The sequence below is a fragment of the Rhamphochromis longiceps genome, linkage group LG20 (genome assembly GCF_057381845.1).
Source record: "Rhamphochromis longiceps isolate RC_006_pf linkage group LG20, R_longiceps_female_GT1.1, whole genome shotgun sequence".
Lineage (NCBI taxonomy): Eukaryota > Metazoa > Chordata > Actinopteri > Cichliformes > Cichlidae > Rhamphochromis > Rhamphochromis longiceps.
Window position 1 is genome coordinate 8,538,888 of NC_140576.1, and position 19,689 is coordinate 8,558,576.

At 39.8% G+C, this 19,689-nt stretch overlaps 1 protein-coding gene across 2 annotated transcripts in view; it reads right to left on the bottom strand.

The window, feature by feature from the left end:
• The window catches only part of celsr3 (cadherin, EGF LAG seven-pass G-type receptor 3), a 128,308-nt gene that overhangs the window by 5,985 nt on the left and 102,634 nt on the right, over positions 1 to 19,689 (bottom strand). For both annotated transcript variants that reach the window (XM_085393818.1, XM_085393817.1), the window contains 12 exons: positions 19,435 to 19,602; positions 17,053 to 17,179; positions 15,877 to 16,083; positions 10,959 to 11,133; positions 9,476 to 9,588; positions 6,671 to 6,750; positions 6,109 to 6,235; positions 5,859 to 5,978; positions 4,635 to 4,732; positions 4,025 to 4,116; positions 3,679 to 3,852; positions 1,511 to 1,705 (listed from right to left, as the gene is read on the bottom strand). In XM_085393818.1, the coding sequence (XP_085249944.1) occupies positions 1,511 to 1,705; positions 3,679 to 3,852; positions 4,025 to 4,116; positions 4,635 to 4,732; positions 5,859 to 5,978; positions 6,109 to 6,235; positions 6,671 to 6,750; positions 9,476 to 9,588; positions 10,959 to 11,133; positions 15,877 to 16,083; positions 17,053 to 17,179; positions 19,435 to 19,602 (1,676 nt within the window). The remainder of the gene's footprint in view (positions 1 to 1,510; positions 1,706 to 3,678; positions 3,853 to 4,024; positions 4,117 to 4,634; positions 4,733 to 5,858; positions 5,979 to 6,108; positions 6,236 to 6,670; positions 6,751 to 9,475; positions 9,589 to 10,958; positions 11,134 to 15,876; positions 16,084 to 17,052; positions 17,180 to 19,434; positions 19,603 to 19,689) is intronic.

Consider the following 19,689-nt stretch of genomic DNA (forward strand, 5'->3'; position numbering starts at 1 on the left):
AGGACTACTCACATTAAACCATTTTTGCATGCCTACGCGGGTGTTCATTTGTCGGTATATGACTGGGTATATGGCTATTTTCATTCCCTGAAATGTCACTCATGCTTTCAGGCTACAACCTTTTCTTTTTCTTACTTGCATCTGATTGGGCCTTTATTTCTACATGTGCACATGCCAGTTATATACTTTATGTGTGCACTATATGCTGAGTATGCATATTATATTTCATACACTCAATAGACACTTTGTTGGGTACACCTGTTCGGCAGCTTGTCAACACAAATCGCTAACGAACCAATCAAATGGCAAGAACTCCCGTGCATTCAGGCATGTAGACATGGTCAAACCGACCTGCTAAAGTTCAAACTGAGAATCAGAATGAGGAAAGTGACTCTGAACATGGTTGTTCATGGTGTTCGTTGTTCTAAGTATTTCAGAAACTGCTGATCTATTAGGATTTTCCCCACACAACCATCACTATGGTTTACAGAGAATGCCCTGTCGATGTCAGCAGACAGAGGAGACTGGCCAAACTGCTTCGAGTTGACAGGAATGCAACAATGACTATGTTATGTTAGGATACAAAACATCTGTATGTAATACACATGTGGTTATCAAAGTCTAAATGACAACAAGAAAACTATCAGGTTGTACATTTACAGCACTACAGGAACAAAAAAGCTAAAGTACGGTCCAAAATAAAATAAATATTTGAGTGAGTGACGGGTCTCTGGGTCACCCCGAAGATGAACTGAGATAATCAACCCATATATGAGACAAACTGCTCAAACAGCAGATAAATTCTCTGTTATTGAACTTTGGTTTAAATTATGCTTTGCTGGTTCAGCTCATGCAGCTGACACCACCTCCATCTCCCTCTTGGCAAAATGTTCCATTCTGCATTACTCAGACAGGATATCTGGAGACACTCATTAGATAACAGGATGAAGAAGATCACAGATTTAGGATACTCAGACCAGGCACTGATATGCAGAGGCACAGTCTGTCTGACAATCAATGACTTTTACCAAGTAGATATTTATAATGATGACAAAAAAGAAGAAATAAAAGTAGCAAGAGTCTGTTAACGTCACATTAAAGTTCCATCCATCCATTCGCTTCCGCTTATCCTTTTCAGGGTCGCGGGGGGTGCTGGAGCCTATCCTAGCTGTCACAGGGGTACACCCTGGACAGGTCGACAGTCTGTAGCAGGGCTAACACACAGAGACAGACAACCATTCACACTCACATTCACACCTATGGGCAATTTAGACTAATCAATTAACCTATCCCCACAAACTGCATGTCACGGTGGGAGGAAGCCGGAGTACCCGGAGGGAACGAGTTTCATTGTTTCAGAATAGTCATCACTGTTTTCCATTTTGCTGTTTGTACCTTGCATGAGTCTGTATCTAAAGCTTTAATTTACACATAAAAGTAAAATAAGGCACAATCCAAAGTGTATGTGCACCCTTCCGATTGTGTCTAGTTGTTCACGTGTGTCTCTCACCTTTGCGGTGCCTGTGTGGCTGGGTGAGGCCGTTCTCGTCTCCACTAGTGAGCGCTGCGTCTAGCTGGTTGTTATTTGCTGCGTCCTTGCTGTAATCTGCCCCCAGGGGGCGCTCTGAGCCCCACTTCTGCAGAGTGCGTGCCTCGCACTCTTCCAAAGCTGGCCAATAGGATAAAAGGTCGTTGCCGTCCAGCTCTGTCATACACGGAAAACTCTCTGTGGTTACTGGCAAACTTAACATCAGTGACACCTCATGAGGGAAATCTATGTCTGATCATTAAGTAGTGAGCAGTAACAAAACAAAGGAGACCTTATTGGGAAGTAGTCTGAATCACTATTAATGCAGTCGTCACTAAAATAGTTGTTATTTTTATTATAGCCTATACAAAACAGTCATAAAGAGCTATATTCTAATGGATCATATTCTCATCTTTTTAATTTCATTTTATTGCCTCATGCACGTCCCCAAGAACACAAAAACAGATGTCTGCAACTAATAGCAGTTGTCAGCATACAAAATAGCATATGTTCATTATCAAATCAGAAGCCAGAGCTAATTAAAAGTGTCAAAAAGGACATTTTTCAGGCCGCTGCAAACGACCCATGAACTCGAGTTTTTAGCATGCACAGCAGAAGCTGATTTAAGGAGAACGAGACAGAGTGACATCATCAATGTCAGCCCTTTAAACCAATCTGTGTTATTTGGACCCACATTTTGTAAAGGATATTATCAGTGGTAAGGATTTAATAATTGTGAAAAGTTGTGTGGATGAAGAATTTAGGCTGCAAGTAAAGTTTTATCAATTTATTTCAGATTTACTTTTTAAATGAATCTTTTCTAAACTAAAGGTGAAAACTTCATGTATTTCCTTTTTAACTTATTAACCAAAGAATATTTTACATTTTGCTTAAATGATTAACTTCCTAAATAATCCATCGTCAGAACTACAAAGAAATGAAATAATGATTATTCCCTCCAGCTGTAACATGCATGAGAGCAAGCATCATTGATACATCAAATGCTTTAATCTTTTTCAGGCTTTTAAAATCAGCAAGCCTGCTGTGACTGTGAATAAAACAAAAGATCATCGGCACCGGGTTATAAAAAACAAGAAAATCTATTCATATTGTTGTCCTGAACACATTCCCGGTGCAGTCCTCGAACACTGCGGAGATGCAGGGGTTAATGCTTTGTCACAGAGAACTGGACGCATTCAGACTGTGACCTTTCAGTAAAAAGCCAAAATGTTTCAGGCCCTCCAGTTTGACTGCACTGATGTATTGATCGGACTGTAACAGCCATCTGGATCTTGCCTTCCTCTATTGAACGATGGCTGTGGTCTGGTTAGACTCTGAACAGAGTTCGTGTGACCCCAGTGGCTTAAGAAGCTAAGAATTGATTGGTTAAATGGATTTATAGATTTGCAGATATTTGGCATTTTCTCAGTGTGAAACATTTCACGGAAACTGTACTCGCGTGACATTTATATCACACACTATGACGTGCGTAAACTCATATATTATGCATGATAAACTTGTCATTGTGTATCACAAGAAGGAGTGTATTGATTAATGTATGCCTGCATTGACATTTCCTCTTCCTGGAGGTGGATGCTATTCTTGCTTACACATAGCGCACAATATACAAATATACAATATACAAATGATTTAAATGCTATTTCACAGACCGGCAGAATCCATATGTTTAATATGTGTTGGTTGGACACATAATACACACTATAAAAGGACAGTGATATTGCAGATAATTGAATTATGCTGCAGCAGCAGTTTTAAAAGTTTCTATTGAAGTTATAGTAATCTGCTGTTGCCTTGAGTCTGCATACTGACTCTGTGTTCTTGTAATTGCTATGAACTCAACCTGACTAAAGCTTTATTACTCTGCAAAGAAGCTCTTTGTAAACTTTAATTACCTTTCAAACATACCGAGGATGAACATTTAAAAGTAGTCTTTAAAAAAAAGTGAACAAATTAAATGTTTTGTGCCAACAAAAGACATCCAGACATTGCAGAACATTTTGATGGGACCCATAACTCTTAGGCTTTCAGTGATGAAGCACTCCTAATGAGACACTTCTCCATTACTGACTTTAAACAATAAAAATGTCAAAAATAGAATTAATATAAACTCGGTAACACGGAAAATCTACCTTTGGTGCCGTTGTTGGCGGGCTCTGTGAGCAGGCGCTCACCGTGATTGGAGCGCTTGAATCGCCGCTGGATGCGGCCACGGAGACGGACGTTGTCCTCGCTTTCCGAAGAAGGAATGGAGAGACTGCGCTCTTCCTCCATAGAGAGATCAGAGTCTGAGTCGGAATCTTCACCTGGATAAAGAAAGGGAGAAGGGACGATAAAGCGGGAGTGAGAAAGTGAGGAAAAGGATAGGGCTGATGTGTTGGTATTCTTGAGTAAATGTTCTTGATCCTTAGTTAAATATGGGCAGAGATAAAGTCTTTGTTTTTCAGAGATTCATGTCTGCTCATTATGCATATTCACCCCCGTCTCTGTGGAACATGGCTACATCCAGGTCAGTTGCACCAGTGTGGACGATGTTTTGCTCCAGAGTCTGACGAGCCAAAAGGTTTTCTCTAACAGGGGAGTAGAAGAGAAGTTAGGCGAACACACACAAACAATAGAAGCACACAGAAACAGGCAGATACATATTTGAAAAAAAGCGAGAGTCCTTTCAAACACAAATACTAGTGTGCACGCTTCATACAGGCCAAGACATGGCATGAAGACAGACAATCACTGAGCCATGAAGATATTAACAGCCACTCTCAGGGTACATTAGTGTTGCTCTACATGCAGTACAGTACATTGTTCAGTCTAATCTTCTTCATCTTTACCCCACTGACCCACAAAATGAAAAACAGGGTTTTATGCAGGGAGGGAATTTCCTCCCTAAGGCAACTTTATCCAAAAACCACAGACCCAACAAACCCGCCAGAATCCCATCTGAATGATAGACTATCCTTGTTTTTCAAGCATCAATTTATTGTTGTTATATTTTATGGCATTAAACCACCACGATGTGCACATCTACCTTAATATATTGGTAAAAACTGTGACACGTGTCCATTCATGCGTGCATGCGTTCAGATACCTGGCAGAGCTGACGGAGGAGATGGTGGAGGTTCCCAGTGTGATGCGGTGCAGCCCGCTCTGCTCCAACAGTGAAGGGTTGTGATAGGGGTTCTGTGCCTGAGCACACAAAAACACACGCAAGAAGCTTTAAAAAATAGCTCCCAGCTTTCAACCTGTGTCCAGGAGGCTAGGCATGTGGAACATAAGACTCTGAGATGTGACAAGACTTCTGTTATCTGCTGATAAATCACAAAAGGACGCTAATAGGGGGTCATCCATGCATATAATCCATCAGTGCTAAAAACAGCATAGTGCACATAATAATAGTCTTGAATTTTGCCCATATGACTCAGTAATAGAGAGGAAGAGCTTTGGAGGAAATGGGGTTTAAAAGGGTGGAAACAACACATCTCATACGCGCACACACGTAAACTTCCCCACACATACACACCAACATCTCACGCACACAAACTGGCAACAAACTGTATGGGGTTCACTGCACTGACAGAGATTCAAAGGAAATATGGAACATGTATATATATACAAAGTTCAAACACACAGAAGCGATAGTAAAGATTCTGATGCTGACGGCTGAGAATTCATACACACAAGCACACACACACACACATACACACACACACACACACGAGACATGGGAAGTAAGGAAAGATGTGAAAGTAGGATAGCATTTCATACACACGCATAAAAGCATCATTAAATCGGCACTGCACAGTGCTTTTGCGAAAGCGGGCTAAAGAGCAGGCAGGGATCCACTAGCTGGTATTATGTTTTATGTGGGTCAGCTAGGAACCCCGAGGGCAGCTGGAGAGGACAGAGACACGACAGGAAAGATTGATGGAAGGATAGAGGGAAGGAGAAATTCAGGGCAGGAGGGCTATTGTGCTGTCTAGTAATGGGCACAGCAGCAGGAGAAAACTTAGTAAACGGCTTTAAGGATCACGCAGCTAGGACATTTATGCCTTTGCATTATGATCTTAGATTCACTTAGCTTGTCATCACTGTGCAATAATAATGATAATAATCTTTTGGATACCATAGTTCTTTTAAAAATTAGTTTTCATCTTCATTTTGCTATACTTTTGTGCATGCATTCTGCTAATGCAGTATATTAATGATTCAACAGTCAGGCTAATTCAAGAAACGAATGAAAAAAGGTGTTTAGCTTTAGCGGTAGCAGTATAGATATGCTCGCAAACTGGATATTTATGTATGTTGGACTTACTGTGCTCTGCGGTGGTCTTGGGGGATCTTCTCCAGGACTCTTCTTACCCAAACAGGCGACTCTCCATGCCTCCTGAACTTCTGAGTTGAACACGGTGAAGACTAGCATCACTGACAGACCCTGGGAAAGATGATAAAGAGATGTAAAATAAAAATCACAAAAACAAAAACACACAGACTGACAAACAAGATTCAAAAGCTACAGGTAGAGATCGCACTTTGTTGTGTATCTGATCATGCTTTGTTCGTACCTGTACTAGGCAGAGGACATCAAATATGTAGTAGAAAGCCAGTATGCTGTTATTTACAGCCATCAGACCACACAGCCAGGTGGAGGTGGCCACCAGCAACAGCAAGAAGGCATTGCGGATAGTGGCGCTGCAGAGAGGCAGACAGAAGCAAAGAGGGCAGTGGAGGAGAAAAAAGATTAGAATTGGATTCGCCAGAATGAATCTGTGATACACTCTGATGCATACACCAGTCGACTGCAGCATTATATCACACTAAACCTTTATTTATAACACAATAATGACGTTTTCACTATATGTCATCATGATTAGGGTAACAGAGAAATATAGAGACAGCAAAGAGAAACCACACTAATGGACGACAGTAGAAGCACTGGAGGAACTACAGAGCGATTCTTATCATACAGCTCAAATCTGAAAGACTACTTTAGAGAAACTCAGGAATTTTATATAGGACCCTTTGAAGCCTGAAACAGCACAAAACACAAGAAAAGGATTGTACTTTGGAAGGTAGGCTTCAAGGTCACTTTTTTAAAGTGAGAACAGTGTCAAGGCGGACACTTACATGACAGGAAGTTTCTTGGTCTCCTTCTGAGATGGGTTACACGACATCTTGGCTACAATGGTGAAAATGCCCCCATTCAACTGAAAAGTGAAAGATCAATACACAAAACATTTAAATGCATTTCAGCTAATCCACTAAGGCCATTAGCAACGACTAGGACAAAATCAATGTGGATAAATTAGTCACATAGGAGGGAAAAGATACGTTTAATAAAAGCAAAGCCATTCAAGTCTCTGACAGTATAAAAAAGAAAAAAAAAAAGAAAAAGTGGATTCACAGGTGTGCTACTGATTACTGACTGTAATCAGTCATTAATCATTAAAAGGTTAGAACACAATAAAGATAACACAAGAGATATATGGAATGTATTAAACAGAATAATCAAAAATGAATCAAGGAATAATGATTACCCTGGGTACTTTATAGAAGGGACAAGAAGTATTAATAACATGGAGGAGATAGTAAATGGCTTTAATGAATTCTTCGTAAACATAGGGCCAAAACTGGCAGAAGAAATAAAGGTTGATGGAATAGAAAGGGACACTGGTGAAAATATTGAAAGGAATAGTAGCTCAATGTTTTTAAGAGCAGTGGAAGAGAAAGAGATTTATGACATGGTTAGAGGACTTAAGAACAAAACCAGTACAGACTGGAATGATATTGATATGGTAACGGTAAAGACAGTTATTGATGGTATCGTAAAACCATTAAAATATATATTCAACTTGTCGTTTCAAAAAGGAGTTTTTCCACAAAAAATGAAAGTTGCTAAAGTTATTCCCATTTACAAAACCGGTGAAAGACATAATTTTACAAACTATAGACCAGTGTCAATACTCTCCCAGTTCTCTAAGATACTGGAAAAACTCTTCATAAAAAGATTTGACAGTTTTGTGGAAAAATATGAATTAATGACAGATAGTCAGTATGGGTTCAGAAACAACAGATCAACAGCTTTGGCACTGATAGATTTAATGGAAAAGATAACGGAATGTATGGATAATAAGAGGTATGCGCTCGGAGTTTTCTTAGATCTAAAGAAGGCGTTTGATACTGTTAATCATGAAATTCTATTAAAAAAACTGGAAAAGTACGGGTTTAGGGGAGTGGTTTTGGAATGGTTAAAAAGCTATGTAGGGAATAGGCAACAATATGTACAAATAAATGAATATAAATCTAATTTGATGGATATAGCTTGTGGAGTACCTCAAGGTTCAGTACTGGGTCCAAAAATGTTTATTATGTACTTAAATGATATCTGCAGAGTATCGGAGATTTTAAAGTTTGTAATATTTGCAGATGACACAAATATACTGTGTGCAGGTGGGGAATTGCCACAGGTTTTGGAAATGATCACACAGGAATTAACGATATTAAAGAAGTGGTTTGATATAAATAAATTATCATTGAATCTCGATAAAACCAAATTTATGTTGTTTGGAAACCAAAAGAAAAACATCGAAGTAGAAATATGTGTTGACAATGTATATTTAGAAAGAGTAAATGAAATAAAATTTCTTGGGGTGATCATTGACCACAAGCTCTGTTGGAAGCCACACATTACTTATGTTCGGGGGAAATTGGCACGGGGCATTGCCGTCCTGGGAAAAGCAAAGCATATGTTGGATCAGAAAGCACTGCACATTTTATACTGTGCTTTACTACTGCCATATATGAGCTACTGTGTAGAGGTCTGGGGAAACACATACAAAAGTAACACACAAACAATAACTATAATACAGAAAAGGGCCATTAGATTAATAAATAATGTAGGGTACAGGGACCATACAAATGCACTCTTTGTCAAAATGCAAGCTATTAAATTCCAAGACTTGGTGAAGCTTAAAACAGCGCAAATAATGTATAAAGTCAGAAATAAATTGCTTCCCAAAGAAATCTGTAAATTGTTCATAGAAAGAGAAGGTGGGTATAACTTAAGAGGGAAATGGAATTTAAAAATACAAAGTGCTAGAACAACTTTAAGAACTATGTCAATCTCAATTGCAGGAGTTAAATTATGGAACAGTCTAACAGAAGAAATAAAAGACAGTCAAAACATAAAACAGTTTAAAGTAAAATATAAAAACCTAATTTTAAATAAGTATAAGAATGAAGAAAACGGGGTTAACCCAGGATGGTAATGTTGCTGGTAATGGTGTTGCAGTTCTTTTTTGGTTGTTTTTTTGTTTTGTTTTGGTTTGTTGTTTTTCCATAACTTGTGTATCTGCAAATATACACATTCTGTATTTTTCATATGAAAGAAACTATACTGTGGTGGGGCTTGCTAATTTCTTGTTTTTGATTTATGTATGTTATGTTTTGTTTTACTTCATATGTTTATATGTTTCATATGTTGTTTGTTTAATTTAAGACAAAAAAAAATTAAATGAATGAGAGGTAAAACTTGAGGGGGTAGGGACAAATAAGTAAATACTTCAGCCTACTCCTTTTCAAACAAATAATGGAATGATATTTTGTAATGATTGTGAAGGCACATGTTTGAAATGTTTGAAATAAAAATGAACTGAACTGAACTGAACTGACTGTAATACGCTGTAATTATTCACTTTAAAGCACTGCATCAAATTTCTTGAAGTGAAGTTTCGAAAGGCCTGAATGAAATGATTGGGCTCAAGTGGGTCGCCTTTCTAAAATCCATTTGGAGGGCTGCCACTTGTGAATGTTAATTAGGTTTAAACCTATGTTTGCTTGAGGAAGTGCAGGTTGAGATTTCATTCATATCATTTAAGTCTGTGTGCATGTAGAGTTCACTGCCATGTGTCAGACAAACAGAGAGATGTTTACCAGTATGACGATGCCGATGGGACCAGCGAAGCTCCAGATTAGTTTGTCATAGATGGATATCCAACAGAAGTCTGGGTTTCCATAACCCTCTGGGTCCAAACCTACTGCCAGGCCTAAAGCAAACAGATGTGCGGTGAGATTAGACAGATCAGCTCTGTGATGTCCTCTGCTGTCACTCACAGAGAGACAGCAGCCTCAAAGATAGGGAAACAGTATAGGCAGTGACTGCAGGGCATTATTGGAACACCACAACACTTCTATGAATGTTAGGTATGTTTTTAGCTTTTATTAAATGAATATTTTTAGATTTATAAATCAAGGACTTAGAGAAAATTAGCTCCTGAAAGCACGCTCTAAATATTCGATTACATCTTTGGATCTTTCGATTTTAAATGTTAAATTCTGCTGAACTTTGAGCACTAAGCTGCTACGATTAAATGCCAAAGACACAAACCATCATTTCTCTTTTTAATTTAACTTCGTATAACCTATATGACACATTATTCCAAATCAGAGCAGAAATGTTTCACCCCCTGATTTTCAGCTTCTGGTTGAATCATGTGAATCAAGTTCACGAACAAAAATTCACTGACTGTCAGAGTTAGGAGAAGATCAGGCTGTAAGCTAACAGTCTTTTTCTTTACGTTGAGCAGGGATACACCAAAACGGTTTCACCTGAAGTTTCTTTCGTGTGCGCACTTACAGCACAGATTCTGTGTAGAATCTGAGGCACCAGTGCTCCATATAAGCACCAGATGTGGTTAGTAGGAAATTTGTGACTTGAACTGTGATATCTTTATCAGTCATGTATCCTTGTTTGGACGAAACTGTCGATGTTTTGACAGGCGTGGCTATTAAGAATATTTGAAATAAATTGCAAAAGAAAAGACAGAAGAAGCCCGAACAAAGACAGATAAACACACCTCACAGCCCGAGGGAAGAGACATGTGCTAAAGTATGTTTATGATGGTGGGAGACACATCCATTCGTGTGTGTGTGTGTGTGTGTGTGTGTGTGTGTGTGTAGGTTTGAGAGACAGACAGTGACACAAACAGCAACAGATAAAGGGAAGCTGACAGTATGTTATGAGCTTGGATGCAAACTACCAATCTAGGCGTGTGTGTTTGTGTGTGTGTGTTTGTGCGTGTGTGTGAAGGGGATAGAGAAGAAAGTAGAAAGATATGACTTTCTTAAACTGTGTCATGGCAGAAATTGCTTGCATTAGTATCTCTGCTTTACTGTCTCTGTTATAAAATACCACTGAAACCTGTTTAATCCAAATGTCAATAGGACACCTTATCTACACAGCCAGACTCACTATGCATGTATGTGTGTGTGTGTGCCTGTGCTCATATAAGAAAATCATTATTGTGCAGCTGTGGCAAGAACAGGGTTGTGACTGTCTGCTTTTACATGGCTGCACAAACATGTTCCTAGGCCATATCGAGGACTGCGTGCCTGCATGTCTACATGACTGTGTTACCTGTGATAATGGCGGGAACGCCCCAGCCAATGGCGTAATAGAATCTCATGGCTCCATAGTTGATGTTGCGTTGCTCTGTTTGCATTCGGTAGATATGAAGACCTTCCACGAACATCCAGGCGAACGTGGACATGAAGAAGTAATGCAACAGGATGGCGACGACCGTACACAGGAACTGAGGGGAGAGGTTTTTTTTTAAAAAAGAGTGATTAAAAAAAGGGAAAGGGGAGGAGCAGGAAATTATAGGTAGCAGAAAGAAAGTGACAAAAAAACGATTAAGAGGCAAGAGAGAGAGGAATGAAAGGGGTAGGCTAAGGGGGAAAGGCAGGAAAGATGCGTTAGCAGTGAAAAGACAAAAAAACATAATCCTTTCAAGGATTGTGCGACAGCTGAAATACAGATGTCTTGGCAACCAACCCACGAGTCTTTATTACAGCAAAGCAGGTGTCAGCAATGAAATAACAGCCGTTCATGATTAAATTACTAATGCTTCTAATGAACAGCGATAACGGCAGCATGTTACAATTCGTCCAGGAAAAGCATAAAAAATAAAGAATGTAAATGGATGTTATAAGAGCTGAATTTTACCAATAACACCCAAGAGAGTCTTTTAATTATGATTACGATTACGAAAATGTGCACCATCTGCAAAGGAAGGTAAATAATGCCCAAACAGGTAATGTTGCCTTTATATTAATTGTGATTGTAGAAGTTTAACAGCTATTTTTAAACATGATGTATTTACGACAATAAATGCGTCAAGAAAACAAAAATAATGCAAATTTGTTGTTTAAGGGGAATAATTAGCTCGACCGAAATAAATACACCTTGCTGATGGTGACAACAGAGGGAATTGATTATTTGTTCAAAAACAAATCTTTTGATTGGCTGCCAATGATCGACAGTGATAGACAGATGGCAAATCCAAATACCTGCCAAGTGCGTGCCTACCCTTTTCTAAACAGTTTCCAAGGACGACTTTTCAGATGGTTCTGTTAAACAAACCATCTGGTGTGTCAGGTGATGGTTAATCTATGCCTTTGCTTTTCTGACAATAACTTGGACACTGTATAAATGAAAAGATGACGTAGTCTGCCACAGGACTCATTTCTGAGGTCATTCGTCTAGATTGCATATCATCAGGAATGAATCCCAGTAAAGGCAGGAGATAAACTTCAAAGCCATCTTTAGTTAGATGCTGTTGGTTGGTTTGGCAGCGATACTTGGCTTCCCCATGAATAATGCAGAGCATTAACATTTTGGCTTTCTGTGAAATTACCTTGAGGCTGCATTCAAGAATGGCTGAAGTGGTTTATTTGAATTCTGCAGCCTTTTAGTCTGAATTGATTTGTTTGACCAGATGAGGACGATGCCATTCAAACTCAAGTGGCACTGAATTACAGCACTTTGAAAAAGCAAGTCAACTTCGTCTAAGAGAACTGCAGTGGTGTTTGTTTAAAATCTAAACCAGCCTCAGGAAAGAGCTTGAAAATGCACAACTAAATAAGATGTCTGTGGGAACCTGACAGGCGTGTCAGTACGTGACCTTGTAGCCAAATGCGTTCTTAACATACACAAAGACAAGCTGCAGTAATGTGCAAATGTAGATGCAGATGCAGTGATTTACTGTGCAAATATAAATCGAAACATAGTACATGAGGCAAATAAAGATTTTGTATAGTTTTAACAAGCTTTTAAGTCAATATTTGGTCTGATCACCTTTATTCTTAGGCATCTTGTAATTTCTTTACGTAGTCTCCAGGAATAGTTTTCCAGGCTTTATGGAAGACATTCAAAGCTCTTCTTTGGATGTTGGCTGCCTTTTATTGCATTCTCTGTCAAAATGATCCCACACTGCTTTAATAATGTTGAGGTCCGAGCTTTGAGGAGGCCAATCCATGACTGATAGTGTCAGTTTTCCTCCACGATGGAAGCGGATGGATCAATAAGTATAAATGCCAGAAGGTTTGCTTTGTCTCCCAGCGCAGTCTTGAGATCATAAAGGCTAGCGGTAACTCTGGACAGGGCCACTGAATTTCCTTAACCCATCAGCAGCCCCAGTATCTGCTCCTCTGTGTAAAGAGGAACAGGATAAGCACTGCCAGAGCTCTACAGAATGACCTCTCAGAAACAGACTTAATTGTGGTGGCCGGAGGGCCCACTGCCCTCTGAAGGGATCAGTTATTACTGCCTAGCGCCATGGAGCCCAACTGGTATTTGCCATAAAATACCAGAACTGGCAGGTCCACCACTGATGCTCTGTACTTTTAACAGAGGAGAGCGGAGCTGTTGCATAGTCTTTTAGATTACAGTTTAAACTGCAAAGAATGACATCAGATTTTCTTTGATGTCCTCTGGCAAAGTTGTTCAAGTTCACTGAACCCTCAGTTTAATGAGCAACCATCTTTTGAGCACATGTGAGCTTCTACAAGCTCAGATTTTCTGAAATGTGACTGCAATCTGCACTCAACACAGACAAGTACCCCAAAAAGGCCATGTGAGTATTGTAGGTTGACAAATGATGATTTAGACAAACATTTATGTATTAAAATAAGTTTGTCTCAAAGAAGTTAATATAAAATATGACTGTCATATTATCATATATGATAATGGATGAACTGGCCCATTTGCTTATGAAATCTATAATGAATACAACTCAGAACTCTGAAAATTAAGGAGAGCAGACATTTAAGTCCCAGAGGTTAAAAGACGCGCAGTAGAATTTCCAAAGAAGAGCCAAAGATGACACAGAAAAAGCAGCCGCCTTGGCAGTAATACAGCCAGCTGATGAATCTCACACTCCCACACACACACAAAAAGCAAACACTACGAGCCACACACATAAGCATGGAAAGACTAAATATGCACAGGCGCATAAAAACTAACACACAACCGCTGCAAGCGCTGAAATGCTCTCCCAAGCATGGAGTACATGAATTAGAGAACATATTGTTCTGCTAGAAGTAACCAGTCGCACTGTAAGAGCAGTACTGCCGACTATGTGGGGGATAAAGAGTAATTAATTGGATTTCATGCTGAGTGAGCACATATTTGGAGTACCCTCTCGACAAGACTCGCTGCTCTTTAAACACACTTTATATAGAAACGTGTGATGCAATAAAACTGAGAGATATAGTGGTCAAAAAAAAACATTGGCAGAGGACGAGAAAAAAGATAGAGGACTTAACGTAAAGGAAAGAGGACAGTGTGATGTAGAGAAGCACAGAGTGAAGAGCGACAGGAAGCACCCAAGCAGAGGATAAGAAAGAGGAAGAAAAACAAAATACTAGGAGGCAAGAAGAGCTGTCGACATCAAAACTGCAAAGAGTGAACATCTTATGATATTGTTTTTGGCAACAGTTTAAGAAAAAACATGGCCACTGCCAGATACTATTTGAAGATGAATGAACTTGTAAATCTAAATGTCGCTAGAAATTAGATATACACCACAGCCACGGCAAAAACAAAGTACAACCTCTTTAAGATTTTAAGGTTTAAGGTTTTATGCATTGAGATGCAGTAGAAATAATCAGCTCCTTGATTACTTGGTTAATAGATCATCAGCAGGTGTAGGCACCTCTATAAAACCAGAAGTTTGTCTGGTCTGGAGCATCCAACTGTGTGCTAACACCTGAATGCCAAAGACATCAGCATTGATTTTAGAGAAATGATTCTAGCTGCCCATCAGTCTGGCAAGGGTTAGAAGGCCATTTCCAATCAATTGGGAAAAAATAAATACAGTAAGAATAGATGGATGTTGAATCTCTGTCTGTCCAATGCAAAAAGAACTATTGCAGTGCAGTGCGATACTCCATGGGCAAAACATACAAACAAGTCTACTTTTAGAAAAAATACTTATGCCCTGAAGTGTGAGCACGGTCTTTATCAAAGATATGGACCTATGTGAAGAGGATGCTCACAACGGAAGGCTGCTTCCGTAACACACTGGAGGAAAAACAAAGAAAGTATGAGCCTTTGTTATTTAGTGATTGGCAACTATCTTGATTTTTTTTTTTACCAATCTTCCCAGGAGTGGGCATGCTCAGAGAAATTGCAAAAAAAAAAAAAGCCCAAGAGCTACATCTCAGACTCTACAAGCATCATGAACAAGTATGACATGTTTGGAAGGCTTGCCAGAAGAAATTCTCTACTCTCTAAAAATAACATGGCAGCATAGCTCAGGTTTGAAAAGCTGAACAAACCACAAGACTTTGCAACGCCCTTTGAATAAACGAGACCAAAGTGGAGACGTTGGCCTATAGTATACAGCACCATGTTTGAAGAAGCACCCCATACCAACTGTCAAGCACAGTGGTGGAGAGGTGAGTATCTGGGCTTGTTTTGCGGTCACAGGACCCGGGCACCTCGCACTCATTGAGTTGACCTCTGTATACCAAAGTATTCTAGAGTCAGATCTGAGGCCATCTGTCCAACAGCTAAAGCCTGTCCCAAACAAGATAATGATCCCAAGCACTACAGCAGAACGCCTGAAAAAGAAAAGAATCCAAGTATTCCAATGTCTGAGTCAAAGGCCAGACTTCACCTTGACTGAAATGTGGTGCCACTTTAGGAGAGCTATACATACACAAATGCCTACAAACCTCAACGACCTGAAGCAATGCTCTAAAGAGTAGTAAACTCCTCCACAACAACGTGAAAGATTGACAAAGTAGGACAGAAAATGATGTCTTCTAACAGTGCTTTTGCAACGTGGCTCCATTATTGTTAAATAAATAATAACTTTTCTGTTCATCACAGGTTATCTATCTAGATATGACAGAAGTTGGACTCTGTTTTTACCATGACTGTACACTGGATAAAGTGGTGACTGACTGTGAAGTGGTGTGAAAAAAGGAACTAAAGCTATAGGCAACAGAAAAAAGATGGATGCAGAAAGCCCACCCCCGCCAGTACATACCTGTTGTTCAGTCTGATTGACCCCAAGCAAAAACACCAGCTCTGATAAAAACATGGCTGCCGCTGTGTTTGAATGGATGCTCCTGGTGTTAGACTTGAGGCCCCGGAGACAGGAGAGCACCAGGACAGTGAGGAGCAGCGCCAGCATGGAGATGCACAAAGAAGAGTATGTGACCAGGGCCAGCGTCTCCAGGTCGCCCTCCAACTGCTACTCACAGAGAGATGCAAAGGAGGGGGGTGAAAGGAAGAGGAGGGAGAAAACTTGTTGAAAAAAGAAACTTCAATCCAAGAAGATGAATCGTTACAACTGCATTGAAATGCAACATCTCTATCTGAACTCTCCTGTCTGCCGTCAGTGTGAACTGACAATATTTATATGACAACCAAGTATGCGATCTATAGAAAGAAATCTAATGAAAGGTAAGTACAAGATTAAATCCCTTTATTAAAAACATCTAAAAAATATATTTTTCTTGAAGCAGTCAGGACAAAAAACAGAGGAATCAGATGACAAACCAAGCTAGCTAGCAGACCAAGCTTATCTGTCAGGAGAAACTAGATTATAAAATCAATTCAGCACGTGCATTTGCCTCCTCTGGAAGCCTCTGCTGCCGGCAAACATAGCAGACACCACCAGAATTTCATTTGGGCAAACTGGGCTTCCCTGCAGCATCTCAAGTGAGTGAGAATAAGATACCCCACCATACCACCAGACTAATGATGATGAATTACTTAATCTTATATAACTGTTTCCAGTTTGGAGAAATGGAAATCGTCAAGACAATGATGTTTCTGATTCCACACGCTCCCTTTCTCGAGATCTGACACATCTTCAACTTAGTATGCTTGGGAGCGGTGGGTAAGGGGTTTTACATTAAGCTGTGAAAATCTTCTACAACTGTAACAAGGCCTTTCTTCAGCCTTCTGAATGTCAGTCAGGATTTGTAGACATTTTTCCCCTTTTTCCCCCCTTCTTCAAACTGGGCAATTACCAGCTGACACTGTTAAATGAAAAAAAAATGTGTTGGGGCAAAGTGGCAGACATGGTGAAGTAAAAGGTTCACTTAAGGGAAATGCTTGATTACTACAGAAAGGGTCAGGGAACGAGAGAGGATGAAGACTTATCTTGATTTATCTTGATTAAAAGTAAGTAGCTCTTGACTGACTGATCACTAACCTCTCTTTGCGAACTGTCCATCAGCACGCCAAAGGTGCCCAGTCTCTGGCACTGACAGCGCACATGAGACGTGTTTCTGTACACCACCATACAGTCTCTCACCGTCCAGCAACCTCCCATCTCATACCTGCAGGGACAGAGACGGAACGAGGAATAATAAGCAACATTTCAAGAAAGATGTCCCGCTGCTGTCCATGTGTCAGTTTTTCATAATTAATAGAAGTCACATGCTCTCAAAACAACACTCGGTGGACACTTTATTAGGTACACCTTGTTAGTGCCAGGTCGGACCCCTGTTTTGTTTTCAGAACTGCTGTAATTCTTTGTGGCACAGATTCAACAAGGTGCTGGAAACATTCCTCAGAGATTACACGCGAGGAATTTAATTGCTCTTGTGAAATTAAATTATTTGCTCTGATTAGTTTTTGCTCACGCATTTTATATGACATAAAAATATTTCCATACATATTGACATAGCTGCTGCAGATTTGTCAGCTGCACATCTCCTGTTACACCGCATCCCAAAGCCATTTGATCCCGCTGGATGCAGCCATCAGAAGATGGATACACTGTTGTCATAAAGGGATGGATGTGGTGAGCAACACTACTGAAAGAAAGTTGTGCTGTTTAAATTATCCTCAGCTGGTACTAAGGGGCCAAAATGTGCAAAGACTATATCCCACACCATTACACCAGCAGCAGCAGCCTGAAACATTGATCCAAGGCTATAAGATGGGTCTATCCTTTCAATATCCTGTTCTTAGCTGACAGGAGTGGCACCCACTGGGTGTGGTCATTTGCTGCCGCAGGCCACCATTTATTGTTTGTCTGAAACCGGCCTCTCTTCTAAATGAGACATTGAGTCTCAATGGGATTACCTGTATAAATAAAGGTTAAATAAATCTGCTTCAAGGTTGGACATACTGTGCATTCAGACATGCTCTTTTGTGTACCTTTCTTTCAGTGAGTGGATATTTCAGTTACCTTTGCCTTCCAGTCAGCTCAAAGCAGTCTGGCCATTCTCCTCTGACCTCAAGGCATTTTCACCCAAAGAACTGCTGCTAACTCAATATTTCTCCTTTTTGGACCATCTTCTATTAAAATCCTAGTTCATCCTGTTGTGTAGGTAACAGTTTGAATTATTCAGACCAGGACATGTGGCACCAAAGACCACACCAGGTTCAAAATCACTTAAATCATCTTTCTTCACTAGTCTAATGCTCAGTTTAAACTTCAGCAGGTCATCTTGACCACGTCTAAATACCTGAACGCATTGAGTTGCTAATTAGACTTCTCTGTCAAATATGTGTACGTCAGAAGGTGTTCAGTGAGCATTTGAAATAATCCTTTGGCTAAAGTGGTCTTGTATTTTAAAAGCAGATCAGGCACTCCCGTCTACTTTTATAATGGTTTAGTATGGTAGTTTTTACTGTGGTAAAGATAGTAGGCTACATTGGCTTCATTATATGTGCTGCTAAAAAAATTAAAGACTTTTTAATCAGTGTATATGATCAGGCTAATTCAACTTCTAGGATATTGGTATATTTTCTGACTCTTTCTTAATTTTTGTTTTTTTTGCATTTGACTTGAGTCAGTGTCACTAGTGGTAGGATGAGGCGATACCTTGAGCCTACAGAGGTTGCACAAGTAGTCCAACTAGGATGGCTCATCAATACGTGCGATTGCCATTGAAAGTTTGCTGTGTTTCCAGCACAGTCTCAAGAACATGGAGGAGATTCCAGGAGTTACTATAGTTACTAGTTACTATCAGCAGGACCGGTATCTGCTCCTTTGTGCAAGGACGTATAGAATGAATAGAATGAGAACTGCCAGAGCTACAAAATGCCCCAACATTGTCAGCCCCCCACATCAAAGCACATGGGGGTCAAACAAACTACTGAATATCATTTTGAGTTCCTGCAATGAAATTTTGTCACAATGGACCAGCCTGCTGCACAAGTTTTTACTTATTTACTTATTTTCTGGGTTTCTTTGGATTGGACCATTTCTAGTTCTTGTTCTTGTGACTTACAACAGTGGACACTTCACATTCTTATTGTTAAAACTACATCAGTACTTTTCCTTCTGTGAGAGGTCTGCAGAAAACACAGAGCAGCTGCCTCAACAGCAGTGCAAGAAAGTCTGAATAAAGATATATTTTATATCTTAAAGCCAACAAGACAAAACCCAAAGTCATCATATTAACTTCAAATCTGAAGTTTAAGATATTTGCATTTAGCAAATTTCAAAAATGACAGTTTGATATTTCCAAACTCTACACAGTAGTGTATCTTTTAATCACCCAGTGACATACCGCAATACCCTGGACTTCAGTATCGACAGTATCAATACAGTGCGAAACATCGCATGTTATGAACTCACGGGCTGCTGTGGTTCCATTGTACACACAGAGGCTTGCTGCGATTCGCCGTCTCTAGCAGCTTGAACTCCAGTAAGATGGGTTGCTCTAAATGTCCGCCCACAAATGTCTGGTTGTTGTAGACAGAGATAGTGACCACAGGGGAGTTCATTACTGGATGTCTGGGAAGCCTGAAGGAGAGACAGTACAGAAGTTACAACACATCCTCCAGATCAGACAGAAAGCAGAGTTTGATATCCTGGTTAGGATGCTAAAAA